Genomic DNA, 26,436 nt, shown 5'->3' with positions numbered 1-26,436 from the left:
CCCGGTGATTTGAATGCAATTGACCCTGGGAAGTGACACGTATTACTACCCAGCTGAATGTTCTTCAATGATGCTTGCCGTGCCATGTCTCGTCGCATTTTGTGTTGCCTTGTCTTCTTTCGAGTAGTTTTCCACTGTCGCTTCGAGCCAGCCTGCCATTCAGAGTTCGGGGTGAGACATGGTAACATGTCGCTGATGCGTGTTGAGTCGTTTAATCAAATGAACACCTCACTAAAACCAAAAACATTCACCGTCCCCTTCGATTGTGCCCGATGCTCCGGAAATGTTACTTGAGCCGCTGATGTCCAACTTGGTGACAACCTAACTACTACTATACTAGGGATCATTTTCTAGGTGTAAATCGAAGCCATCCCCCAAAAGCAGGAGAAAAAGACGGAGAGGCTTGGTTAATGTGTGTGAAAGTTGCACCAGTGAACGTCTACCGACGTATATTTACCGCACAGTAATCCTGGACGCTACAAAAGTGGACAGCTACCTAGTGGTAATGAACCGCACCATATACCGAGGCATCCGATGTCGTCATATATGCCTGTCACTTGGTGACGAGCGACCCGTAACCGCTATTGGCTGCCTAAGCCTAAATTACATATCTCCTAATCTGTGACACGGAACAATTGTAAAGTAGAGAATGAGGAATAGATATAACTACCTAGTTACTACACCAGTGTTCATGACTAATACCAATCCCCGCCGGGACTTGCTTTGCTTTGCGCACCAGAAAGGAAGGCCGGGAAGAAACTAAAGAAGAGAAATGGGAGAATTCATTCCAGATACCGCCGTCGTGGCCCCAAACAAGGACCTCGAGGGGCATACACTGCTGATAATTACGAATGAAGACTTACCGGACGAATACGACAAGCACCTGCGTAACAAATACCCGGGACTTGAAATAGTGCACTCGCACTTCGACCCATGGCGAAATACAAGTGCTCGCATTCCAGGCTTGACGGATGAGGATTGGGCCAAAGTGACGATTGTCCTTACGGGACCACGACTTCCCACTATAGCCGAGGCACCCAAATTGCAGCTGGTACACCTTCAGAGTGCTGGTGCTAACTACGTCCTTGAAAACCCGCTGTTCAAGGACACGAAGATCCCTTTTTGTACGGCGAACGGCGTCGCGGGGTAAGATTTAAGATTTGACCACATTCGTCTGTGGCCGTCTCTCTATTTACTTCGAGCTTGCTGAGGGGCAGTTATTAGTCCTCCTTTTGGAGGCCGTAGTGGGTTTCGAAGTGGCGAGCGTGCTGAGACCAACATATAAAGGGGGAGAAAGAGAGAGATAAAGAGAACTCGCACATATCCTACATCATAGATCAAGACTGACCAATGTTGCGCCAGACCGCCCATCGCCGAATGGGTGATAGGTACCTATCTTGCCTACCAACATCGCAGTGAGTCTCATGCTCTCTTGATACAGCGGCGAGCTTCAGAGATCATCTAATATTTTCTAACTCGGGGCGTCTTTAATGCGTGAACTAGTCCCGCATTACCTTGACAACATGAGAGATGGCCACTGGGAGCGTAGAAACGGCCCAATGGAGATAACGGATGTGGTTACCCAAAGAGTGTAAGCAATCTTGTCTTCTCACACGCTATGCCTCACGCAAAACCCTCAATATTGGACATTTGCTATCTGAATAACTAACTCGATTCACACGTATGTAGCGGCATCCTTGGATACGGTAGCATAGGTCGACAGGTGGCGCGCGTAGCAACTGCGATGGGTATGGAGGTTTACGCATACACAAACCGGCCCAGGCCGACTCCGGATTCACGACGCGACCATTCGTGGCATCCGCCAGGACTAGGAGATCCCGAGGGCACCCTTCCCTCGAGGTGGTTCTCGGGGACCACACCCGCCGAGCTCGGCGACTTTCTCAGCAGCGGGCTAGACCTGCTCGTTGTCGCTGTGCCGCTTACGCCCGAGACGCGGGGCATGCTCGGCGCGGCGCAGTTCAAGCTGCTAGCGGGAAAGAAGACGTACGTCTCGAATATCGGCCGCGGCCCTACCATTGTGACGGATGACCTAGTCGCTGCGCTCAACGAGGGCTGGCTCCGGGGCGCCGCCCTGGACGTTACGGATCCCGAACCATTACCCAAGCACCACCCGCTTTGGGCCATGAACAACGTGATTATAACGCCGCATGTGAGTGGAAACTCGAAGAACTATATCGCGCGTTTGCTGGCTATTCTTGATGTGAACCTCGAGAAGCTGAGTGAGGGCAGAACAGACTTCATCAATCAGGTTAGCAGGAAGAGAGGTTACTGAAAGGATGCAATTTAGCATGTTACACGGTTATCTATGCAGTTAGTATGAGCATACAAATTTGGGTTTTTTGTCTCTGTTCACCGGTGCACCTAGAATGCTTGGATTTTATACAGCCCTCTATCACATCTTGTCACCATTGTTTAATCGTACTTCACGTCGGACATGTCTGGGAATGAACGGTATGAGAATCAATTTCTGATACCTCTGATCTTTTACCGCGCTGTGTCAAAACCTCAAAGCTCTCATACCTAATGATCTCGCTTTAATCACCGCCGCCGTCCGTCTTCCCCGGGCTTTTCATCTTACTCCCAGTTCCAAATACGAGGCCCGATATGTAAATCCGCTCACATGATTCATTTTCATAGCAGGGGGATACTCCTTTACCCCGCAAAACCCCCGGCCATCGCCATCGTTCAGGCGAATTGCTTCCATAGTTCGTTATGAATTAAAGCCCACCCAAATTACTCACTGAAGAAAAACCATCGGCTCTCCCCGGGGTCAGACCAAAAGGAATTTAGAAACGCATTGGTTAGCTGAATCGCACTCCTGACACAAGGGCTCAGTCGCCCCCAAGTTTAACCTCTTCCTCAGTATGTGCCAGGATCCGGTAACCTGTCGTCATAAGTAAAGACGACAAACAGCAATTTGCATAATTCTTCAGTTCATCTTATGACAGTAGTAGAATTAAGAACATATATCTATATAAGTACTACGTATATAGGGAGAAGTGTCGGTGAGAGATGTAACAACACGCTGTACATATAGAATCCTACAAGGCACCTTGCCTGGAATGTGGGGCAACCTCGGCCCAGATACAGGTGATGCGTAATGAGACGATCCAATGCTACTTCGTACGCCATCTTTATGATATCGAACCACTGTCGAAATTGGCCGTGTCTTGTCAGCATTCATAAAACTTCTCCATGCAAACACGTTGCAGTGTATCTGCTGAGTCTCAAGACTAGCTAGAGTCAGTGCAGGCTCTAGCTTATGGTCCCAGCACGCTGATATCAGTAGCTAGAAGCTCGGAGAGTATTAACAGGCTTCGTATTTGCAAAGCGCCTCACCGCTTGTACCAAAATGCCGGCAGCGGAGCCTTCGACCAAGGCGTTGCAGCCTGTCATCATCGTGGGCGCCGGACTTGCCGGGCTCGTCGCCGCCTTTGAACTCACGCAGCGAAACGTGCCCGTGGTGCTTGTCGACCAGGAAGGCGAGCAAAACCTGGGCGGGCAGGCGTTTTGGTCGCTCGGCGGCATCTTCTGCGTCAATTCCTCGGAGCAGCGCCGCATGGGGATAAAGGATAGCCGCGAATTGGCTATGAGAGACTGGTTTGGCTCCGCCCGCTTCGACCGGGAGGAAGAGGACCATTGGCCCCGGAAATGGGCAGACGCTTTCGTGAACTTCGCCGCTGACGAGATGGAGACCTACGTCAAGGCCCGCGGCATTGGATTTGTCATAAACGTTGGCTGGGCGGAGCGCGGGGACGGTCGTGCGGATGGCCATGGCAACTCTGTGCCTCGATTCCACATTACCTGGGGGGCTGGGCCGGAAGTTGTGCGCGTGTTCGCCGAGCCCGTGTGCGAGGCGGCGAAGAAAGGGCTAGTGGAATTCAGGTTTAGGCACATGGTGGACGAAATACTCGTCGACGAAAACGGCAGAGCTACTGGGGTACGTGGACGAGTGCTTGAGCAAGATCCCGTAGAGAGGGGTGTCAAGTCATCGCGAAAGGTCATTGATGAGTTCGAATTACACGGGCCCGCCGTCGTAATATCAAGTGGCGGCATAGGTGGAAACGTCGAGGCCGTCAAGAAGGCTTGGCCGGTAGATCGCCTGGGTCCTAAGGTGCCCGAGAACTTCGTGATTGGCGTGCCTGCTCATGTTGATGGCCGCATGATAGATATTGCCGAGTCAGCCGGCGCACATATCGTCAACAGAGACCGAAGTAAGTGACTCTCGGCGCTATTCTCTTTTTCTAGCTATTTATCCGGGGGGCACAAAAACTGCCACGGAGGATACTTTTCTATCCCAGGAGCCTCATGCATCTCCTTAGTTCTTGGTATCGTCTATACCGTTTAAAAAGATAAGTATTACTGACCCTGAATGTTACAGTGTGGCATTATACAGAGGGACTGCAGAACTGGAATCCAATCTGGCCCGGTCACGGTATCCGCGTCCTACCAGCGCCATCCTCCCTCTGGCTAGACGCAACAGGGAAAAGACTACCTCCATACCTTTACCCAGGATGTGACACGCTCGCCACGCTCAAGTACATCTGCAGTACAGGCTACGACTACACATGGTTCATCCTCACCCGTTCCATAATCGCGCGGGAGTTTGCGCTCTCCGGATCTGAGCAGAACCCAGACCTTACCAATAAGAGCTTCTGGCAGCTCCTCATGAGCCGCGTCTTCAGCTCCAATGGAACAGTTCCCGTGCAGAACTTCGTGAAGCACGGCAAGGACTTCGTCACGCGCGATAGTCTCCCCGAGCTCGTCGAAGCCATGAACGAGCTGGCAAAGTCCGTTGGTGGGCCCGAGCTCGACTACGAGAGTGTACGCGAGACTGTCGAGATGCGCGACGGCCAGGTCGAGAACAACTACTGCAAGGATGCTCAGATCATGCTCATTCGCAACGGACGGAATTACTGGCCTGATAGCCGTAGTCGCATTGCCCCTCTCCATCGTCTTCTTGACAAGAAGTACGGGCCCCTTATTGCCGTCCGCATGAACCTGCTCACAAGGAAGACGCTGGGTGGCCTGGAGACAAACCTGCAGAGTAACGTGATGAAAGCTGATGGCACAACATTTGATGGGTTGTACGCCGCTGGGGAGGCTGCTGGATTCGGCGGTGGCGGCGTGCATGGTTACAATTCCTTGGAAGGAACTTTCCTCGGTGGCTGTATCTTCTCCGGGCGTGTCGCGGGACGAGCCATTGCCGACGAGCTTTTGGGGCCGTGATTGTTTGTCGATCAGCGGTGAACCGGTACACATGTGTCTATTTTTTCTTGTGCAGGAATCGGTGCCCAGACGAGGGAGCCAAAACCTCAAAACCCCCGCGCTACGTTGAAGACCTTTGACAAACTGCTATACATTGCAGCTAACACTTCATTATACCCCCTTTCCTAACCCAATTTGTATCCACTGGGTGTATCGCATTAGCAATATGATGCTAAAATGAATGATCACGGCTAAATAATAATCGTTAGTAGTAATTATGTTATAAAATGGCTGAAGCTAATAGTTATGATGGATATGAACACGCGTGCGTGTACCAACTGCAATTCAAATGGCATGACGGCACAGTCTAAATATATACGCCAACCTCGTTCATCATGGTCATGGTTTACACCCGTATCTATTATAATACACTTAGCAGAGCTTGCGGGCTAGAATTTGTGCCATTGCCAACCTATATTATCCCTAAGGCTCTAAACCCTTTCCCTGTCATAAGCCCATTCATGTAAACGATCCGTTCAGTTCATTACTTGGTGCTCGCCAATACCTTCACCATGGCATTCCCGACTTCAACGGCCTCGGCAAACCGGGGCTCGAAAAAGCGCTGTGTGTCAATGAACCTCTCCTTCCAGGTCTCGAAGTGCCCGAGCCCAACGCACTCGGCCCATCCGCGCGCCGCGAACGTGAACTCGAGATCCTCGCTGCGGAAAGTGCTGTCCTCTACAGCGACGCGCAGCGCTTCGTCGAGACGCGCCGGGTTGCGGAACAGGTTCTCCGTGACGCCGAGCCAGAGTCGGAAAAGCGGCGTGCTGCAGATCATGTGGTCGTACGGCACGATGCCGAGCGCGCTCCAGCAGTCGACCATGGCGAGCAGGCTGAGGTGGTTGTTAGGCAGGGGCGCCAGATCGGCGGCGCGGGGGCCGACGCTGAACTGGTCGAGCACGGCATCGCGGAGCAGCGGCTTGTCCGCCCACTTGGCGGATGCGTCGTCGGACCCGAAGACCTTCTCCTTGGCCTGGAGGACACGCGCCCGGAGCTCGGCGTGGTGGCCGCCTAGCATGAGCTTGTAGAGCTCCGTCACCGACTCGGCGTACTGGTTGATCTGCTTACGGGCCTCCGGATTAAGGATTGCGAGACCTGCATATACGTGCCATTTCTGGCTGTAAATGCGCATGGTTAGGTTAATCTTTACGTTCTCGATCCCGCCAACATAGCGTGCACCCTCCCAGGGGAATTGCCGTGACGAATGCCATGCCTTGCCCATGCTGAGGAAGGCGGCATGTGTGACGGCCTGGGTGTCCGCTGTGATACGGTCATGCTCGTTCGCTGTAAGGTATACGTGCTTGGACTGTAGACACTTGAGAACAGTTTCGACTTTGCTAAACGAGTTATCGGAAGCGCGGTGTTTAATAAGAACCTAGGGTGGGTGCATCAGTTGGGCTCGATTAGAATTCTAGACGAAGGGTTAATACCAGAGGTTGATCCTTGGTGTCCACTTTGGGGCCGTGCAGAGAATGGCAGGACACTATATCCACGTCTGAGGGGAGATGATTCTCGAATGCCTTGATTTCAGGGTCCTTGCAGGATGTCTGGCCACCCACGATGGCATTCTGTTTAGTTGCTGTTGATCAAATTACTTCATTTAGTCACTCAACCAGGCACAAGAGCTAGCAGGAATGTCCAAGTGCATACAAGGGCCATACTCGGCAACGACACGACTAATTGCCGCGGCTTCTACGCTGTAGATAATGTAGTCACTAGCTCGAGACACTAGATGACCATTTCGGAGAATTTGTATATTGGTCTAAATGACTCTCAGCATGGTTTCGCTCTGAGAATAGATAGCTACTAATATTCACCCTGCTCGAAAACTCTTCACAAAGATCCTCATATTGGTCCTCTTTATCACAAGCCTTAATCCTACCCGCGTGTTGAGTCAGTCTTCGCCGTTGGAACTTGCTAGCTTCTACAGAATTCGAGATCTGCAATGAACACGTTAGCATTCCGAATACCAGAATAAAAGTAAAACTGGCAGAAGAACGTGAGTTCGTTTCAGACAAAATTAATAAGGTAGCTGAGAGTTAACATCATGGAAAGCCAACAACCGTGTCGGGAGCCAGAATGGCTTGATCCAACTAGTTGAAGGCAATGCTCGAGCCAAATGCACTCAAGTCATCATTTGCGAAGGAGGGAAGAATAGCCACAAACTGGAGAGAAACTTACCACAAAGAGGGTGGGTGGAGGCTCAACTGGCTGGGCTGCCAACACGTCACGGGATGCTTACTTCCAACCAGCATCGCTGAGCCTCCGAGCATACATTTTGCCCATATCACCCATACCGATGATACCGACAATGAAGTTCTCCATCCCTGGAGGAACGTATGTTAGTGTACTCAAAGGCATTGTCGCCAAGCTCTAATCGTTGCGGGCGGAGACAGCGAGAAAGAATGGCTCCAAGGGCAATGCCGAATTAGAAATCAACCGGACAACTGCGTCACATAATTCAGGAGCATTCCTGACCACAAAGGTCTGTATGGATCGCGTCAATGCAGCGTGAGCGATCTGGAAAGGTAGAAGCCTTGAGAATGATAATGGAAGGAAAAGCGACGTTGAAGCAGAGAGAAAGGAACTTATTTTTTTTTTCGAGCTTTAAGCAGTAAAAGTCTTAGTGGGGCTGGGCACTAGATCCGCATCGGAGAAATTAGTGTGGCTGGGTGAGTGGCTGGTGAAGACTGGCAGTAGCCACATTGCGCGCGCCACTACCTAGGTAGGCCGGCAACAATCAATGTACTAGGTAATATTTGTAACAGGCTGCCGATTAATAGGTAGATGCTCACATAACGTATATATGTAAATTTGTCGGATAAGTTACTGATTTGCCTACTGGTAAAGAGTGGGTCTGGCCGACTTACTGTACAGCTATGATTACAGCAGCCTGCGAACAGCTCGATCACATACCTACCTAGCGGCAAGGAACAAGCCAAGATAAACTGGCAAGGATTTATTTAACAATGGAGGGTCTATTTGCATTGGGATCCAACGGCTCAGGGCAGTTAGGCCTGGGCCACAAGGAAGACGTGTCCGTACCCAAACAGGTTGAGTTCGACCAGACTCCCCAGAACGACCCTGTCGTCGATGTGGCAGCAGGCGGTAACCACACGATTCTTATCACGGCATCCGGCAATGCGTATTGGAGTGGTGACTATACTAACGGTTGCTGTGGAATCGTCGATGGCGAAGAAAAAGTGAACAGCCGCCCTATATTTCAGAAACTAAGCCTACCAGGTTTCCCTGGTACTGGCTGTAACCATATCATGCATGCTGCCTGCACATGGGACAAAACGATCCTTGTCGTGGCCGATGAAAATCACCAGGTAACAATGGTATACATTTGTGGTGAGACCGGGGACCTGGGCCAAGTTCCCGCATCTGTCCCTGACTTCCCTCCCGCTGGGACTACCGTGAACAGCCTTGCAGCCGGATTCAGACATGTCGTTGTCGTGCTTGATAACGGAGATGTCTATGGTTGGGGTAACGGAAGGCACGGTCAGTTAGGCCAGCTAGAGGACGGCGTGGATGCCAGAGCCGTAGTCACCAAGCCTAGAAAAATCGATGGCGTTCCCTTCAAAGCGGTCAAAGCAGTCTGTTGTCAATACACGACCTGTCTGGTTGCAGAACCCGGGGATGGGAGAGTCTTGGTTCTGGGGGCTGATAAATGGGGACTGAAGAGTCAAGCTCCCCCCGAAATACCCAACTGGAAAGCTGTGTCGGCCTGCTGGGGGAGTATATACGCCCTTAAGCGTGATGGGACGCTGTTAGCGTGGGGCCGAGATGATCATGGTCAGCTACCACCCCCTGGGCTTCCGGAAGTATCCCATATCGCAGGTGGAAGTGAGCATGTCGTAGCTTTAACAGAAGCTGGCGAAGTACTGGCCTGGGGATGGGGGGAGCACGGCAACTGTGGACCTCACACAGAGGAGAAATCTGGCGATGTGAAAGGGCGTTGGAACGTGCTTGCTTCAGTGAAGAATCTCCCTGAGGGAGCGAGTATAACAGCTATTGGAGCTGGCTGTGCAACAAGCTGGGTTAACATTATGGCAGAAGGTCTTTACTTATAACCAGGTCTGTGTGCCTCACATTGCTGATATCAAAAGCGCCTGGATCATCGTCAACCAGTGCTTCGCACACCACATCAATTTCTGCACAACAATACACAGTATTGTATCGCCCCTGCCCTATTCGCCAAAGAGGCCGAATCTACGAACTTGAGAAAGACGCTGTGTTGGGTCTAGTTGGGTTAACTCTGGCTCTGACTGATTGCTTTCGCTAGGCCGGGAATCGTTTGGTTCGTTACTCATTACGGTACGTATATTCATTGCAGATGGATTCTGAGTATGGATCAGCATTCCACTAGAAGCTAGTATGCAATATGAGGAAATACTGACCGGATTACCGCTAGTATCCCAGCCCAAACGCGCATTTTCGTCATCCTCTCCGTCTTCATCAACATTGACCGGTTCCCACTGTTCATCGTTGTCCTGAGGCACAAAGAGAGATTCAGATTCAAGAGTGGCCGGAGGAGGCCGCTGGGATGGACGCTCTATAGGTGGCCTTAAAGAGGGCATGGGGTTCGGGTAAGACTGCGGCGTCTTAGCCGATGAGGTCATCGGAGCAGGTGAATGCCTGCTGACTGTTTGCTCGAGCTGCGGTCCAGCTGGCCCTTTTGCGTTTGCTCGAGCCTTCTTGGTTTTTTGACCGGATACCCCACGTTCTCCTACCGTCATTAGTAGATACTCGCACTTGATGCCGTCGCCGTCATATTTGAGCCGCATAGGCTTGGCTGGTGTCGAATAATGAGCCAGAACCTCGACCCCCAAAATGGAAGCATGTTGCGTGATAGCGCGGAAGTCCTTAACACTGATGACAATATGGAGGTTTTCCTCTTCTACCTGGAAGCTATCGAACTCGTCTTGTGCCACGGCAATTGAGGTTTGCAGTGGCTTCTTCAAGACCTCTGAAACGATCTGTATTAGCCGCGCTATCGAGAGTTTGGTGGCGTGACTTACCGTCGCCGTTGGCAGCTTTCTCAGTAAAGCAAGTAAAATTCACAACTTCGTCTTCGGCATAAATGTCCAAGTAGTCAATTCCAGGGCCAAAGTGGTCCATCAGTTGACGCAATGTCCTCGGCGATATAGCCCAGCTATTCACGGCCCCAGCTATATCGAATTTGGCATGCACCGGGGGAGTGACCTCGAAAGGCAGCCGATACTTGGTAGTTATTCCTGTCACCATGAGTCGGGTGCACTGGGGTGGCTGTCACCATAGAACTCACCATTTCGAAAGACGATATGAGCAATAAACCTGCTCTTCTTGCCAGGCTCATCAATGACGACGACATCGCATCTGTCTATCGTGGTGTCTTTTTCCCTCTCATGCGCGGGGTCTCCACTTCGACTCCGGAAGAGAGACAACAACACCTGGTTTCGGGTTTATTAGTGTCTACGCCCAGAAGGCCACGACATGCCACAGGCGCGGAGCATCAACCTACCCGTGTGTGGAGTTTGCAGAAGAACTTATCGCGGTGTTGTGCGACGCCTGCATACTGGTACTTGGAGAAGAAGCGGTTCGTGGCCAAGGTGACGGCGGCATACGCCGACTTAGATGCGTTCAGGGCGGTAAACACGACCTTCAACACAGAAGATGAATACTCTTAGCAAATCATAAAGGACAAGACGAAGTAGATAGCGCAGGATAGACAATGACACATACCTTGTCTCTCTTGGCTTCTAGAGACACCTCATCGCTGAACTTTCCAAGGCACGACAGTGCATCCCGTAGGACACTTACTCCATCCTCGCTTAAAGTGAATCTCAAGACAGCCATAGCTCTCGGCCAAGCCCGGGCTCGCAACCACTCGGGGTATCGACGAGGATACCACAAGGTGTAGATAGTTAGACGCTTCGTTGACACTCGTATCTGCCTTTAGAAAAGCACATATGAAAGGTACCTTGGGTGTAGGTACCTAAAGTACATGTGCTCTGCAAGTGTTCATTGGTGTGGCCAACACGGAAGGAGGGACAACCTACCCCGCGACGCGTTAGAGCGTGTGGTGAATGGATTGAAGCAGGCAAACACAGTGCGTGGTCGGTAGGCACCCTGTCCAAGCCCGGGAGGCTTACCTCTGAATGACCCATGACGAGCTATGACAAGCGCTGTAATTCGACCATCTGCAGTCTACATAGTGCCTGACCACGTTTGAATAACTTACATCTACACTGTGCACAGTGATGATTTAAGTAATTTCTGGGTAGACACCACTTACATGTTAGTAGGTCACCGTCATCTTCGCCTCTTCCAACTCATCTGTTCTTGTCCTCTTCCATATTGCTACCAACCCAATAATCCCAACAAGTGCCCCTCGGAAGGGAGACTGAAACATGAGTAAACCCGTGTTGCCGCAGGACATTATGCTCCTCATATGCGAGGAGCTCGGTCTACGTCGCCAGTTCGGTACCTTGTTCAACTGTTCCCTAGTGAACCATCGAACCGCCAGTATCGCCGTCGAACAGCTTTACGGGTAGGTCGGAGACCTCCACAGGGAATTTCCTCTGCTGACAGCTTTCACAGGATCCTGGAAGTTATGGATCCGTTCATATTCTATACAAATCAATCTATCCGTCTCTGGCGGGCCATCATTTTGTCTAGTCTCGGGGCTACACGGTGAGTAAGCCTTGTATCCGAGAGGAGTCCTGTTATGGCAGCGTTCAAAGTACCAACGCCTCCTATCAAGGCGAAACCGGGGATTTGCAAACCTTCAGCTGATTCAAATCTAAATCTCCAAACAATGATCAAAGTAGTAGATACTGACCCCGACTCGTATTGCAGCTTTCCTTACTGTGCATATATGCGTGCTCTGTCTCTAGGCAGCCTTGTTGAATGTCTGGACGACATTCGCTCTGATGCAGCTGCTCGTCAATGTTTCTTCGAAGGCCCGATGCAAGATTTCTTAGTCTTACAACGGGGCTACGAGTCTGTCAAGACTACCCGCAAGAGACTACCGCCTCTCGATAACCCGGCTATCACTAGCAAATGTGCAGAATCTATTATTCAATACGCTAAGCAACTTGCCGATGGTGACAGTACAACCATGGCATTGACTCATCTAGAAGCCTCTGTTTTCCCTCGCGACATCCTTCCAACCTGGCTCAGCTGCCTTGGCTCCCTGACTTCGTTACAGATTCAGGATGGGTCTGTGTTGGGCGTGGAGGCTGCCGGCGCTATCACTGCGCACTGCCCTAATTTCTCCGAGTTGACTTGTTTCCATTGTTCCAGCGATACTGCAGCTGAGGATGTAGCCGCTTTTTTCCTCGCGCTTCGTCCTAATACGCTTCAAAGATTTGAGATCCTTAGTCGCAATAATCTTAGTGGAGCTACCCTCGCTGCCCTCAGGACCCATGCTAAATCGTTGAGAGTCCTGGATCTCAGGAGCCTCCCAGCATCCACTACTAAGCGTATTCACATACTCTCCGAGTGTACTGCATTAGAAAGGCTCGTTATTGAGAAGGATACAACAGATGGGTCCGATCTTGACATCATGACTGTAACTGAGATGGTACAGGTTGCTGAATGGCTTAGGAGCTGTAAAGCGTTGCGTGAACTAGGTCTTCACCATGTCCGAGATGCCTTGCCTATCTTACATCATGTCCTACCAACCCCTGAGATCCGTCTCGAAACTTTACACATCCAGGACTGGCATTTTGCTTCAGAAGAGGTGACCAAAGCGACATGGGAGGCTCTCGGTCATCAAAAACGGCTCAAGTTACTTGCCATTGCTTCCCAAGATCAGTCCACGAATGATCTTGTTCTATCACAAAACCCCGAACTTACCGATTCAATATGCCACCTATACACTCTAACTAGCCTCAACCTAATGCAGACATATGTGTCCTCGGACGAAATAAGCCGTATTGCCACAGCGCTTCCAGGCATAGAAGAGCTTAGCTTCGGAGGAGAGCTAATCGACGACTCAATTCTCGAGCCATTGAGTAAATTATCTAAATTGGCAACTCTTACAGTCACCGCCGTAACTGCCTTTACGTTTGACAATCTTTTGCGCTTTGCGGAAAGATTATATGACGTTGGTAATCAGGGCATAAAAGTCGAGTTGCTCAATCAATGGCACGAAGCGAAACTAACCACAGATGAGGAAATGCGGCTAAACATGTATTTCGCGGACCACCTGAAAGGACAGATTGCTATCAGCTATCCAAATGACCCTGACGAGCTGCACGAAGCCGACTTTTCCGACAGCGATTGAAACACTTCCCTTACCAATTAGAGATTCTACCCAGAATGATTCCATATGTCAATTTCACCCCAGGCTTGCTGTCGGAGTCAGTATCTTAGGAAAACACATGTTGGAAACTTGGGTTAATATGCCAGTCGCTCAAAACCAGACGAAAGCTTCCTGTTGAGGGAATTTGACATGGAAACAACCAACCAACATCGGAGCGCCCTATGATTTGACGAAGAGGGCGTTATACAGTTTTAATGATGCCGTAAAGTACGTGATTTGATGTATCCAGGCTGGTCACTACCTGATCTGACGGTTCAGATGCAGAGCAGGCTGGCTCAACTGGAAACGGTTTCCGTATCTTCATGTCGCTCATTGATATTGGTCCCCAAAAAGAGACAGAAATGACTTGTAATAAGGATAGAAAAGACAAATAGAAACAGTCGAGTGTCGAGAATTGAACAGCTTTCGGACAGGCATGCCGGATCTTCATATAGACTCAATTTCTATGGTAAAGCTGGACTGTTCAAGTATATGTAATAAAGCCAGGAAATTAGATCTTTCCAGGACCACGCTTTTCTATGCTGCAAGTACAATGGCATACGCAAATACATCTACCGTTGATAAAAATTGCCGCAAGTTAATGAGTATAGTTATATGAAACATACATGATATACACGTCAGCACTATCTCATACGCATATAACATATTCCATAATAAAATATTCTCATTCCAAACAGTCAATCAGCCACTCTAGTATCTAGTCGAGTTCATACGAACTATGCTGCTTCAATTTGCAGCTATACCACAGGCGTAAAACAACCGTATACCCGGCAGCAACTGCGCTTGTTCTATGAACCCCAGTTCCTCTCCCATCCGCGGCGGAAAGGCAAAATCCTCAAAATCTAGAATCCATTGCCACTGATCTAAACAAGGCCAAAGGGAAGAGAGAAATGAATGCTAGAACGAATCATGCAGCCCAACCAATGCGTGTATCATGAAAAATGCACCCGGGAATTTGTGTTTGTGCTTGTCAAAGTAATCGACCGTCTAGTGGACAGCAAAATGCAACTATGCAAATGCAAACAAGGAGGGAAAAGAAATACACGAAGGATGCTAGGAAGATGATTTTACGCAGACTTAGACAGACTCGCGCATGCGGCGCTGCTCCAACGCCTGGTGAGACTCCCAATGATCCACTTCGCCCATCTCTGCCTCACGGGACACTGATTCAATCACCATCTTCTCATTAAGTTCTTTCGTCACAGCGTCGACGTCGACGTCAAGGTACTCCCTCAAGAACACGCCCACGTCCGTGTTCTCGACGTTGCCGCGGAGCGCCTCGGTGCCCGGGCCGCCAGAGCTGTAGATGTTGACGTCGACGGCGGAGTGCCCGTGTGTGCTCCATCCGATCTGCGCGCGGACCGAGATCATTTCGGCGAACGCGGGCTGCGCGAGCGCTGGGGACAGGACGATGTTGTCTAGCTCCTCGTCCGTGGCGTCCGATATGCCGAGGCCCGGGATGACGAGCTCCTCGTTGACGTACTTCTTTAGCTCCTTTACAGAGTCGTCTGGGGAGGCGGCCATGTGCTTCCAGAGCCGACGCGCCAGATGCTCCGAGGATGCCGTGGCGTTGGCTAGGACTTGGGGATACCAGAGGTATTGCGGATAGTCTGCGTTGATTTCTACTCATTGGTTAGTTTAGTTAACTAACATTAGTAGTGAAAGTAAAAGGGAGGCTATCCAACTCACGTCTTGCTACGGCTAAACCACCTGTCTCATGGTCGCTGGTGGCAACTAGGACACCCTCGGTTTTGCTCCCGTCCAGGAAATCTAGCACGGCCTGGAAGGTCTTGTCGTACTCCAGCACCTCCCTAACTTGCGCGGAGGGGTCGTTCTCGTGTCCGGCGTGGTCGATCCTGCTACCCTCGATCATCAAGAAGAAACCCTTGTCGCTTTTCTCCGTAGCCTTCTCGAGCGCACGCAATGCCGTTTTAGCCATCTCGCTCAGACTGGGGTATTGGTCGTTCATGGTCCGGCGATCTAATTCGAAGGGAATGTCGGTTGGGGCGAATAGGCCTAGCATGGGCAATGGGACCTTTTTCTTGCCCTCCCAGAAGTCATCAAAGGCAGCTCGATCGCCAATATAGTTCCAACCGTACTCTTTCTGTGCCAACTCAATGACATCAATGTCGTCCTCACGACAGCCTCCATCGGTAGTGTTTGGCAAGAAATGGCATCGACCGCCCCCGAGTATCAAGTCTACAACACGATCGAGGGGCCCCTGACCAATCTCTTGCAAAGCAATCTCGTCTTGTTGAGAGCGGTCGCTAACGTGGCTAGCGAAGCAGGCAGGTGTGGCATCCGTGATATCGGTGGTGACAACCAAGCCTGTTGTATATCCCGACTTCTTAGCGGCTTCCAGCACAGTCCCGCATGGCTTGTAACCGGGGAGCGTGGCGATGGCACCGTTGTAGCTCTTCCTAGCACAGCTGAAGGCAGTGGCACCAGCAGCGCTGTCAGTCACGAGTGAGGAGTTGCTCCGCGTCCGGCTAGTGCCCCAGAAGTGCTTATCTAGGGTCAAGGTATCGCCGTACTCGAGGCCCTCGGTATGTTGTCTGAAGCTCCGGGTCAGGGACAGTGAGGCTGGACCCATTCCATCGGACACCATGAAGATGAGATTGCGCTTCCCAGCGGGCTTGTCGAAGCCGGTCTGTTGTTTATGAGACGCCCATACAGCCAGGACCAGCACAGCTGCTGTGGCGAGTAGTGCCCATGCAAACAAAAGAGACTCGCGCAATCGGGATGACATGGATCGGTGGGACCGGGTGGCTACAGATTGGCCGCGGAGGGCTTCTTCCTCCTCGCCAGTTGGCGCGATCGGATCGCGATGATGGTTTGCAAGGAGGGGCGTCGTCGCGTTAGCCTAGGGGTCGAGCTCTCTGGTCAGTTCTTCGAATCAAAGGCATATTTCTTCTAGTTCAGCACCCTCGGTCTCGCCTCCACTTGAGGAACTGGTAAAAGAGGGCTCACCATCTTGAAAGCTACTCATGAGAGACGGAGGAGCTAGGAAGGAAATCGCAAAAGCTGAGCAGAACGAGTCATTCCCAATAGGTAATCGCTCTCTCAAGAACTTGACTGAAAAAAGCAGATAATGGATAAAACACCTACGAAGTAGATGCCGGGTAGGGAGTTAACATAGGAATGTGCCATACAGAGGTGATAAGTACTATGTAGACGATGCACCTATTTCATGCTTAAGACTACGCGATACCAAGCTAGGCCTCAGACTAGTCCCACATGACGCAACCTTGCACCTGTTTCGGCAAGATGAGGTAGTGTTGCAGGGATCATGCAGCTGGGCGCTGGCAATGGCCTCCAGTCGACCAGACGAGCATACTCCCGTACTCGTTGAATAGAATAATACCGTATGTAGACCCTTACTACTTCAGCTTACCTACTTGGTTATTATCATGAATTGGATGTAGACAGGGAAACACTCGCCATACATCGCGTACAGTCAATGGGCACTAGGTAGTGTGTTGTGTTAATCATAAGGTTTTCTACTACCATATAAGACAAAGCCCAAGAGCTCATATAGGATAACCAAGACAATCTTACGTTCTACGGGGTATTATTTATACACACTACAGTTAGACGCTGGTTCAACTAAGAATAATGCCTTGCCGCGACCTCAATTCCGTCCCACGGCTCATGGCAACCAGAGCGACTCCGCCTAGGATGTTCTCGGGAACTGGAGCCTATTCCGTCTTCTAGCTCTATCTAAGCTCTTCTTTCTCTTGCGAATGCCAACAATGCGTCTACGCTGGAAGAACGTCACAAAGGACTCGTATATGATGTCCCGCATCAGCACAATGACCGTCCCTATAACAACAGGAATAGCGATCTGCCAGCTATTCTAAGTCAGCTTATCCTTTGCAGAACCGCCCAATCGCCTGGACTCTTTTGTACTTACAAGTATAGGCTGTCGTGATTTTCCGCCTCGGGAAACGTTCCAAAGTTCTGCCCAAAATAACCCGTGATAAAGGTTAACGGCAGGAAAATAATCGTGACAATCGTTAGTTGCTTCATACTCTCGTTCTGATAAGTCGCAATCGTATTGAATATCAGGTCTATCATGTGATTGGCGGACTCCTTGATCTGCGTTAGATTCTCCGTGATGAGGACGCAATGGTCATACACGTCTCCCAAGTACGTGTAAGTTACCGGCGTGATGATTACACCGCCCTCTGGATTCTGTAGCTCTCTTACTAAATCCTTTTCGCTCAGCTTCGTCTTGTGATCGCGCAGCGAACTGATGAGGGCCTGGATAGGATTGACAAAGCTGAACATCTTGTTGATTTCTGAAATGATTATGTATAAGCTCTTAGTGTGCTTTACGCTCGGATGTGTCAATACGTCGAGCTCTAAGTCGCCAACAATGTCAGCATAACAAGCCGTTACCGGGATCGCCATGTCGATAATCGCATCAATGATGGCTTGGGCAACCATCGAAGCATCACAGGATTTGCGTAGGATGGTTGTTGGACTTTGAAGCCGGGCAAGAATCGGCTCCTCGACATTGTCCGCCGATTGTTCGAAAAACGCAATTACAGTGTTGTCCGATGTGATAAACATGGCTACCTGCTCAGCTGACACCGCCAGGCCTTTGTTCGCAAGGGCCGAGTGTCGCTCCATGTATTCCGTCCGTGCGGCGTTTGGAGCCGCGTGGTAGCGTTGCAAGGTGCGCAGTGTGCTGGGATTGAAGATATCGGAGAGCCCAGTGGGTTGGTGCATAGAGCTGTGGCCTAGCGTGCCGGTACCCGTACCCTTTTCGATCATGCTCGCAGAAGCCGGGTGCTGTTTCTTCTTTCCGCTCATCCATCGCTTGAACTTCTTCCCGGCGTTGCGCATGAAGGTATCGTCAGCTGACTCTTCAAGATCTTCTTCATCGTCGCTATCCTCGTCGTCTACAACACGCACTAACTTGAGACATGTAAGGATGAGAAATGCATGGCCAGGATACCAATCGGCTTTGGTTCGATTTCTTGTGTTCATTATGTCTTCGATAGCAAGCCTATGAAGATCTTTGTATTTGCCCAGGGCTTGAATGACATCCCATGAGAGACCATTGACGTTGATCCATCGACATTGAACCCAGGATGGCTGTTTCTGTTGGACGAAGTCAATCAATTCTTTGTTGGTCATCTCGTATATCTTCAGATCCTCTCGGGAAAAGTCGACAACAGTAATCTGACATTCGGCATGCAGGTCCGGGATTCTATCTTGTCCACCATCGGGTTTTCTGGGGTCGATACCGGGCTCAGCTCCCGGTTTCCAACCCGGCCGCCTTTCGAAATCTTCGAACTCCTCCAAGGTCCTGAAGGTGTTGGCCCGAGTGTTGCGGTGTCGCAGGACTGCATCGGGGGACAACGGCGGTAGCTGAGGCGCGGATCTTGGGGAGAAAGTGGTATCGATATTCAAATGAGAGAGTTCGCGAGTTTGGGCGCGCGAATCGTCGGATGCGCCTACCATTGTGGGGGCGCTCGATGTCGAGGTAACATCGGGCACGGGAGGTCGCTCTGCAACATCGAAGCTGGGAAAAGGAGGGAAATTTTCAGTCGCCATTGAACTGGAGGACGAGGAGCTGTGGGAGGAGTGGTGGGAGAAGCTATTGGCAGAGCTGTACGCCATTGTGGTTTGATTACTGGCACGGGAAGCCGGTCTATGATGTTATGCAGAAGTAGCAACCGCTCCCAGAATGAAGCAGTTGAGTAGCAGCCAGATCAGCTCCAAGATTTCATTTAGAAGCCGCGGGGTGTGTGTGGTGTCGGGCATTCATCCAGTCGATCGGCGTCGCTCATCAGATAAGGGGGGTTTTGTAACAGCTATCGGACAGGGTCACGAACCTGACACCCTTCAAGGCGTGTTCGGCATGGGATTCCAGGTCAAGTCCCTTCCCATCAGACGTCGATTGATATTGCGCATGTGCATTGAGTATTGAGTAGGGAGGGAGGAGAGGCAAGGATTCAGAATCCCAAGCCGTTATCTTCGCAGCAGCGCATTCAAGGTTCGAGGCTAGGTAGTGAGGATTTGCATGAAGTCAGTCGGGCCTTGAACCATGATGTGGCAGAATGTGGGTATCCGTGCCGCTGCCCTACTTGGTCCCAACCTAATTATATCTCTCCTAGTAAAATAAACTCAGCGTAATGTGACTGTAGATTTGGAGTGCTGGAAATGCTCCCGTGCTGGACTTCACCATGCCGCCACTAAAAGGTAGACTAGCAGTAGCCGGCAGGGGTACCTACGAAGTAGATCCCAGCCGTTATCGGTTATCGCGCGTGTTAGACCCATGACTCTGCCATGACGTAGATGTCCCAGACATCATTAACACATCGCCATGTTTACATGCCTTATATATCCATGGTATCAATGAATCGCGGTTCATTAAAGCAATAAGTATGATATACCCTACGTAAATACCCCTAACTAGTACGTATATAGATAAGTATCGAATATACTCGGCATCTCCTAGAGATCAACTTTCACAGCCATCAATTGGAAGGCCAACATGGCTAGCTATGAGGCCCGCCGCCTTGAGAATATCAAACGTAATGAAAGTCTCGTGAAGGGACTTGGCTTGCGAAATGGGCTGCGCGTAGAGTCTAAGGATCAATCCCCTCAGCCTGCTGTGGTTAGACATCCATCATCCAAACGTCCAAAGTTATCGACATCTCAACCAACTCGCATTTCAGCACGTATCGCAAATGCGACAAACAAACCCAACTACTCCGAAGATGCGGGAGGCGACCCATCATATACCGGCCGTCAATCGCGACGTAACGCATCAACATCACAGCAACACAAAAAAGAAAAATTACCACTATCTCCAAATCTCGACTTACAGCCTCACAAAGACATCGAGGCATTGAAGGCAGGATGGTCATCATGGGTAGCTGTGGCTGAACTGCCCACGCGCGACGACGAAGGCAACTACCACTTCGAGTCACACCCCATCTTTACACCCAACAAGTCCCCCGAGGCCATGATACGCGAGGGCAGCTTTGGGGGCTCGTACTGGCGCCCGTTATACTCACGCCGCTTGCGCACTACCATCTCTGACGACTGGCAAGAATTACCAACGTCATGGAAAGATGGTATCTCTGTGGAGCGGTATCTCGCTTCTCCCACCTACAACCCAGAGGTCAACAAATATGGCGTTGCATGTGGGCAGAGTATTGAGGAGTGGGAGGCTGCTGGTTGGATCGACCACCGATATGATGTGCGCGGCTGGTTCCAGTGGTATTGTCGCTTCTGGCTGGGCCGGCGGTGCGAAGATGATGAACGGCAGATTAGCAGATGGAGGAAGTGTGTTGGCGCAACCGGTAGATGGAGAAGAGCACGTAGGTATTCTCATCCACGCCTTCATAACCGATGAGCCTTCCACACCAGCGATCAAGTAGTTGGGACCAGGTTACAGGTATCGGGTCTCCGATTACTCATGGAATTGAAAGTCTAACTGTTAAGGTAACAGTTCTCAAGAAGTATGTTCAAAATGGTGTTCGGACGGTGACAGATGAAGATGACGAGGTTGACGAAAAGAAGGAGGTGAGCCCAGTTGTGCACCAGGTCAGTTACAAATCCATACACAATGATAAAGTCCAGCCAGTTAACTTCTTACCGTCCTAGACGTGCCATCATTGGGCATGGGAAGTGAGACAGGAAGCATTGGATCGGTTCTGGAGTGAGGGTACATAGCGGTTTCAATTCATTCGGTCGTTCTCAGCCCAGCCAGTCTGATGCTGGAATCAAGATATGGGGGATTGATTAAGGTACAAACATTACACTAAGAGTGCACCATGACTCAAATTTTCAATACCAGACAGATAGGATTCAATCCCGGCCCTGCATTGCTCATGATTTCCATCAATGGTCGGTTCTTTCCGATTTCGTCAACTTATTCCTCGTACCCATAGTCCAAAAAGCTGCTGACTGGCCATCCATTCAGAACGTTATACTCGTCCAGGAATGTCGTACTATGCAAAACCTCGTATTTGGCCTGGGGACCACAGTCAATAGTGGTTTCACTATTGCACAGCACCTCCTCATCAGGGCCGTTTATTAATCCAGCGATGCGCTGCCCCGCATCGCGACCCTCAAACCACGCGCCCTGCAAGAAGCCATAATATTGTGCGCTTGTACCCTCGCCGGCAAACCACAGCCTCTCAACATTTGCTCGTATGTTCTGGTGCTTTTCGAGTGTCATGCCGACGGGCCAGTTGCTGTATGACCCAAAAGCCCACTCTTCTGTGCTCCAACGTGGATACATAAAGTCGACGGGCTCTGGAATGTCCTTGTCGGGAAACATGTCCCTCAAGACTGCAAGGCACTCGGCTTTGGTCACCTCGTCGGGCTGCTCCTCGATGCGGTATGACTCGGGCCCAACTACTGTCACAAAGATTATATGCGAATCCTCGTGGAAGCCCGGCCCGTCGAGCGACTGCCACACAGGGTAGTAGCCACGGTGGTTCGCATCGGCATAAAGGAAGTACTGGGTGTTCGTGTCCCAGAACGTCTCGTTGAACTGAAAGAAAACTTTCGTGTACGTTCCCATTTGGTACTGCTCGATAGCCTCTTGCTTCCAGCGCGGGAGCTGGGGCTTGAATTCTACGATATCGTTTTGTAGTACCCCGATTGAAAACGTTGCGATGGCATCTGTGATCCAGTCAGTCATGACACTGGTAGTTGGAACGAAGTCAAACAAAGCCACTCACACTCGGCTTCGATGCAGCCATCATCTTCAAACGTAATATTGACACCGTCAGGTCCGTAAGCAACAGATTTCACCATTGTGTTCAGCAGAAGACGTGGGTCGTTCTCGCCGAGAAATTCGGTTGCCTCGCCAATTATGAAGGCATTGAAGCCCCTAGGGTCTGTGACGAAATTGTTTTCGTCGCTCCACTGGTAAAAGGTCAGGTTATAACCCGTTATTCCGTACAAGAAGCCGGACTGCTCGGGCGAGTACGCTGTCTCCCAATCCCAATACCACCATTCTATAGCCTGTTGGTGCATGTTCTTCTTGGGTTTCCAACCCGCCACACTGAAAGCCGCGCGCATGCTAGTATCCTGGAGGTTATCGGTCAAGACATAACCGGCATCCTGCTCGACAATCGTGTAAGCTTCATCCATCTCATCGAAGAGAGACCCGAAGTCAGCGGCCCCTTCCTCATCGTATGTCAAGATGGAGCTGTAGTTCGAATATGTGTTCTGCAGTCCGTATTTCTTTGCTAGCGTCCAGATGGGGTTCTCAGGACCACCTGGGCTGCCCAGTCCCTGTACCCAGTTTGCGCCCAACTCGACGGTATAAGGCGTGCCGTCAACCCGCTTACCGAAATCGGTGTGCTTCACACGGCCGCCGATGTAGTCATTGCGGTCGACAATGAGAAAGTCAGTAACAGACTGTAATACCATGGCGTTAGCAATCGGTCTTTTGCAGCACGCACGGGTTCACAGAACTCTACACGCTTGCGCGACGAGCTCACTCGCGGAATGACGTACCGCGTTGACAAGAGCCTGGGCGGCCGTTATGCCGGCCACACCAGCGCCCAAGATCGCAACCTTCGTCTTGTGGCATTGGGATGCGCCGTCTACCTTATCAGCGACGGGAATAGCGGCTGCTCGATGAGCGCCTAAGGCCCAGTAAGCCGCGAAGAGGTATTGGGTTGGGAAACGCATCTTGAAACCAGCTCCGTGCAATACGGTCAGCTTGGTTGCGTTTGCTGGCTTGTCGAGAGTCTCGGCTCACAGGAAAGTCGACTGATCCCAACGCACTATATATATGCCCGAAGGAATTGAGCTAGCCCATTATCTTGCTTGGTCAAGATACGCAGTGAACAAGTCGGTCTAGCCGAGCAAGCTAGGATGGCAATGCAGGAGCCAGGGCCTCATTTTCTCATTAGACTGACATAGTGTACAGCGATCTCGATTAGACAACTACCCGATCCAAACGCGTTATACATAGATGTGTAGTCTACTCTCGCGATGCTATGCTGTGTTCCACCAATATACTCCAATCCTTTTCCATGTATTGGAATGATTTGTTCGGCTCGACCCGTGGGCACACCTTGGTCTCGTGAGACTAAACTGAATATGGGTGAGACCACAGCTACTGAGTGCATGGATGAGGGAGGGGAGAGTTGAACTGTACCTGAACTACACCAACGCTATCGACGCACACGTTGTTGATCGGCCAATAGAAGCTTTCTACAGTAACCTACCGACATGTAAGCGTCTGCTAAGGTATCAATCTGCTGCCATGGATACTCTCGGCCTATGGACTAATCGCGTATGTATGATATCAGCTGGTGGAGCTTCAATTGGATTCTGGTTCTCCTGCAGATATCTTACCGAGGTTGGAGTAGTGTAAGTATATATTAGACCACACTATGATCTCTACATGACCAGTCAGCTGAGACTTCACCGCCTTGAATAACTACTGTGTACCTACACAATTATGGTTTCATAACTTGATGAGATAGTAGTAAAGAGCAAGATGATGAAAACCCTCTATTTGAACTTTAAATATGCTTCCCTATGCGGTAGTTAAGTTAAAGAGCTTAACTTAAGGTTTAATCTAGTCTTCTAAACACATGGGTGGGAAGATGAAAAAAAAAAATTTAAAAAAAAACTCCCATGCTAGATTAAGCAAAAGATAAATTTGTGACAAGAGTGGGACTTGAACCCACGCGGATTGCTCCATGAGGAAATCGTGCTAAGGTGCTCCTTAACCTCACGCCATAACCAACTCGGCCATCTTGCCATTCCCTAACTGGATAATTGCGGGGTGTTCGATGGATAAACAAGCTCAAATTCTAATTTATATAGAATTTTATCTGCACCCTCCAAAGACAAGCCCATAAAGCCAGTCACTCAATGGTCATAAGTAGTAACCATCTCGACCATCTTATTATTCGATCTTATTTAAAGCATGGAGTATCTCCTCTTCCCGCTGCTTTGTAGTTTTACCCACTTCTATTTAGTAACGCTGATCTTCCTCGCTTGTTTATTATACCTAAAAACACAGTATGCAATCGTCCTTCCATCTCACCTGGAGTGGGCCATGTCTACCTACGGTATGATAAGATATCATGGCAGATCAGGGGCTCGCTCATGATGTTTAAAGGCAAAGAAACCGCTCAAGCGCGATGATGAGTTGATGGCACAAGAGGCGAAGGTGCAGTGAGACTGAAGCAGTTGACGATTGTTTCATGTCTTTGACAATACTCTGTCAGGCCATTGACACCAAGAGAGGCTGATTCTAGGAAGATATACCTATTCTTACTGGCGAAGTTCATCATCAATTAACAATGCTCACAAGGGTCGGTGAAACTTTAAAGTGCGTTCCATAGTTTGATATTTTGTTTTGCGATGAGGCTGTGTAAGATGTGTTTAAGATGAGTTGTCAGTCTCACCAGCTTGGCGTGGCGGTTTGTACAGAGTCCCAGGTATTTGATTTTGTCATCGTGACCCACCCAAACTTCCTGGTCCCATCATCGGGAGGATTGTTTCTAGGCAGTGTACTCTACAACTAAAACCATACTCTTCATCGTCGAGAGTTGGCGGGCTAGAGCGCTACTAGACGTTTTGCAGAGAATCATGGAGGCACATGACCAGGCCGTGGTGGTCGTCTCAAAACGGCTGCAGGACTTCTACGCGCGTCGTGACGCCTTCCGCGTGTATCACGGATCCACAAACAGCACGCGAGCCATTCAAAAAGACGGCAAACAAATCATCGACACAAGCCAGCTCAATCATGTGCTAGCGATAGATAAGGCTAAGAAGACGGCACTCGTCGAGCCGAACGTGCCTATGGACAAACTTGTCGAGGCGGCTCTCAAAGATGGATTGGTCCCGCTCGTTGTCATGGAATTCCCCGGCATTACAGTCGGCGGTGGATTCAGCGGTTCGGCGGGCGAGAGCAGCTCCGGTCGCCACGGTCCCTTCGACTCGACTGTCAATTGGATAGAAATTGTCACACCGGACGGTGAGATCCGCCGTGCTTCGAAAACGGAAGACCCAGATCTCTTCTGGGGCGCCGCGTCAGCCTTCGGTACTATTGGTATTGTCACGCTCTTGGAGGTCCAGCTACAAGATGCCACGCAATATGTCGAATTGACACACTATCCTGTGCGCAGCTTTGCTGAAGCTTCCAAGAAGCTTCAAGAACAGGTTGCCGATACGTCCGTTGAGTTCGTGGACGGCATTGTCTTCTCGCCGAGCCAGACCGTCATCTGTGCCGGTCGCCTTGTCGATACTCTGCCTTCGGGAACTAGTCCTAGGCCCTACCTCGGCCGGCGGGATCCATGGTTCTACCTTGATGTTCAGAAGAGAGCGGCAGGTTCACCTTCGCCCATCGTCGACTACGTGCCTTTAGAAGACTACCTTTTCCGATGGGACCGTGGAGGCTTTTGGGTAGCTCGATACGCGTACCGATACTTCCTTACCCCCTTCAATCGCATTACGCGATACGCCCTAGACACCTTCATGCACGCGCGCGTGATGTATCAGTTCGTCTCCTACTCTCTTTGTTATCTCTCCAGATAGTGCTCGGGTCTCTGCGCTTCTATATGGCTCCGAGACACTACTTGAATCTCCTAACCACAATGAGGGCTAACCAAAATGTCGAATTAGTGCCTTGCATAAATCCGGGCTGTCGGATACGTATAGTGAGTACTTCTCTAAATCATATATATTTTCCTGTTTAAGCTTCCGTGGAGTGAGAAGGCAGTTTTTCAAGTTAAACCAGAGGGGGGGGGGGGGGGGGGGGGGGGGGGGGGGGGGGGGGCGGGGCGGGCGGGGGGGGGGGGGGCGGGGGGCGCGGGGGGGGGGGGCGGGGC

At 50.6% G+C, this 26,436-nt stretch overlaps 11 protein-coding genes and 1 non-coding gene across 12 annotated transcripts in view; 6 read left to right on the top strand and 6 right to left on the bottom strand.

Annotated features, from left to right (window-relative positions):
• The first annotated feature begins 580 nt into the window (after window positions 1-580).
• On the top strand, window positions 581-3,039 carry F5B22DRAFT_613957 (uncharacterized protein). Its single transcript, XM_047975440.1, has 4 exons — window positions 581-1,146; window positions 1,363-1,415; window positions 1,504-1,591; window positions 1,690-3,039. Exons 1-4 carry the CDS (start codon window positions 773-775, stop codon window positions 2,291-2,293), a joined length of 1,119 nt encoding a protein of 372 aa, XP_047829019.1. The 5' UTR covers window positions 581-772; the 3' UTR covers window positions 2,294-3,039.
• A 30-nt stretch (window positions 3,040-3,069) lies between these two features.
• Window positions 3,070-5,512, top strand: F5B22DRAFT_291096 (FAD binding domain-containing protein). The gene is made up of 3 exons (XM_047970411.1): window positions 3,070-3,263; window positions 3,315-4,235; window positions 4,403-5,512. The coding sequence occupies exons 2-3, from the start codon at window positions 3,374-3,376 to the stop codon at window positions 5,248-5,250; spliced, it is 1,710 nt and encodes a 569-aa protein (XP_047829018.1). The 5' UTR covers window positions 3,070-3,263; window positions 3,315-3,373; the 3' UTR covers window positions 5,251-5,512.
• A 261-nt stretch (window positions 5,513-5,773) lies between these two features.
• On the bottom strand, window positions 5,774-7,614 carry F5B22DRAFT_637546 (prephenate dehydrogenase; the record flags this gene model as incomplete). Its single annotated transcript, XM_047977456.1, has 5 exons — window positions 5,774-6,664; window positions 6,720-6,868; window positions 6,940-7,051; window positions 7,107-7,167; window positions 7,532-7,614. The coding sequence occupies 5 exons, from the start codon at window positions 7,612-7,614 to the stop codon at window positions 5,774-5,776; spliced, it is 1,296 nt and encodes a 431-aa protein (XP_047829017.1).
• A 107-nt stretch (window positions 7,615-7,721) lies between these two features.
• Window positions 7,722-9,589, top strand: F5B22DRAFT_291131 (regulator of chromosome condensation 1/beta-lactamase-inhibitor protein II). The gene is made up of 3 exons (XM_047970412.1): window positions 7,722-8,093; window positions 8,160-9,369; window positions 9,578-9,589. Exon 2 carries the CDS (start codon window positions 8,259-8,261, stop codon window positions 9,363-9,365), a length of 1,107 nt encoding a protein of 368 aa, XP_047829016.1. The 5' UTR covers window positions 7,722-8,093; window positions 8,160-8,258; the 3' UTR covers window positions 9,366-9,369; window positions 9,578-9,589.
• F5B22DRAFT_637544 (Rad9-domain-containing protein) lies at window positions 9,483-11,130 on the bottom strand (the record flags this gene model as incomplete). Its single annotated transcript, XM_047977455.1, has 6 exons — window positions 9,483-9,635; window positions 9,693-10,261; window positions 10,314-10,529; window positions 10,580-10,724; window positions 10,796-10,933; window positions 11,017-11,130. The coding sequence occupies 6 exons, from the start codon at window positions 11,128-11,130 to the stop codon at window positions 9,483-9,485; spliced, it is 1,335 nt and encodes a 444-aa protein (XP_047829015.1).
• Window positions 11,131-11,590: 460 nt separating this feature from the next.
• F5B22DRAFT_290920 (uncharacterized protein) lies at window positions 11,591-13,791 on the top strand. The gene is made up of 3 exons (XM_047970410.1): window positions 11,591-11,824; window positions 11,875-11,967; window positions 12,133-13,791. The coding sequence occupies exons 1-3, from the start codon at window positions 11,685-11,687 to the stop codon at window positions 13,562-13,564; spliced, it is 1,665 nt and encodes a 554-aa protein (XP_047829014.1). The 5' UTR covers window positions 11,591-11,684; the 3' UTR covers window positions 13,565-13,791.
• An 889-nt stretch (window positions 13,792-14,680) lies between these two features.
• Window positions 14,681-16,352, bottom strand: F5B22DRAFT_637542 (alkaline-phosphatase-like protein; the record flags this gene model as incomplete). Its single annotated transcript, XM_047977454.1, has 2 exons — window positions 14,681-15,225; window positions 15,293-16,352. 2 exons carry the CDS (start codon window positions 16,350-16,352, stop codon window positions 14,681-14,683), a joined length of 1,605 nt encoding a protein of 534 aa, XP_047829013.1.
• Window positions 16,353-17,276: 924 nt separating this feature from the next.
• F5B22DRAFT_637541 (uncharacterized protein) lies at window positions 17,277-19,075 on the bottom strand (the record flags this gene model as incomplete). The annotated part of the gene is made up of 2 exons (XM_047977453.1): window positions 17,277-17,454; window positions 17,517-19,075. 2 exons carry the CDS (start codon window positions 19,073-19,075, stop codon window positions 17,277-17,279), a joined length of 1,737 nt encoding a protein of 578 aa, XP_047829012.1.
• Window positions 19,076-20,111: 1,036 nt separating this feature from the next.
• On the top strand, window positions 20,112-21,298 carry F5B22DRAFT_637540 (uncharacterized protein; the record flags this gene model as incomplete). The annotated part of the gene is made up of 3 exons (XM_047977452.1): window positions 20,112-20,943; window positions 21,075-21,169; window positions 21,230-21,298. 3 exons carry the CDS (start codon window positions 20,112-20,114, stop codon window positions 21,296-21,298), a joined length of 996 nt encoding a protein of 331 aa, XP_047829011.1.
• A 199-nt stretch (window positions 21,299-21,497) lies between these two features.
• On the bottom strand, window positions 21,498-23,275 carry F5B22DRAFT_637539 (amine oxidase; the record flags this gene model as incomplete). The annotated part of the gene is made up of 3 exons (XM_047977451.1): window positions 21,498-22,255; window positions 22,315-22,999; window positions 23,099-23,275. 3 exons carry the CDS (start codon window positions 23,273-23,275, stop codon window positions 21,498-21,500), a joined length of 1,620 nt encoding a protein of 539 aa, XP_047829010.1.
• A 985-nt stretch (window positions 23,276-24,260) lies between these two features.
• On the bottom strand, window positions 24,261-24,359 carry F5B22DRAFT_t136. Its single transcript has one exon. It is a non-coding gene; the product is annotated as a tRNA-Leu (tRNA).
• Window positions 24,360-24,972: 613 nt separating this feature from the next.
• Window positions 24,973-26,436, top strand: part of F5B22DRAFT_290811 (uncharacterized protein) — a 2,323-nt gene continuing 859 nt past the window's right edge. The window contains exons 1-2 of the mRNA XM_047970408.1: window positions 24,973-26,106; window positions 26,231-26,265. Of these exons, the coding sequence (XP_047829009.1) occupies window positions 25,196-26,106; window positions 26,231-26,265 (946 nt within the window). The 5' untranslated portion in view covers window positions 24,973-25,195. The remainder of the gene's footprint in view (window positions 26,107-26,230; window positions 26,266-26,436) is intronic.

Source organism: Xylaria bambusicola (assembly GCF_022495145.1).
Source record: "Xylaria bambusicola strain CBS 139988 unplaced genomic scaffold F5B22scaffold_33, whole genome shotgun sequence".
Taxonomy (NCBI): domain Eukaryota; kingdom Fungi; phylum Ascomycota; class Sordariomycetes; order Xylariales; family Xylariaceae; genus Xylaria; species Xylaria bambusicola.
This window is presented reverse-complemented; position numbering and strand designations above follow the sequence as displayed.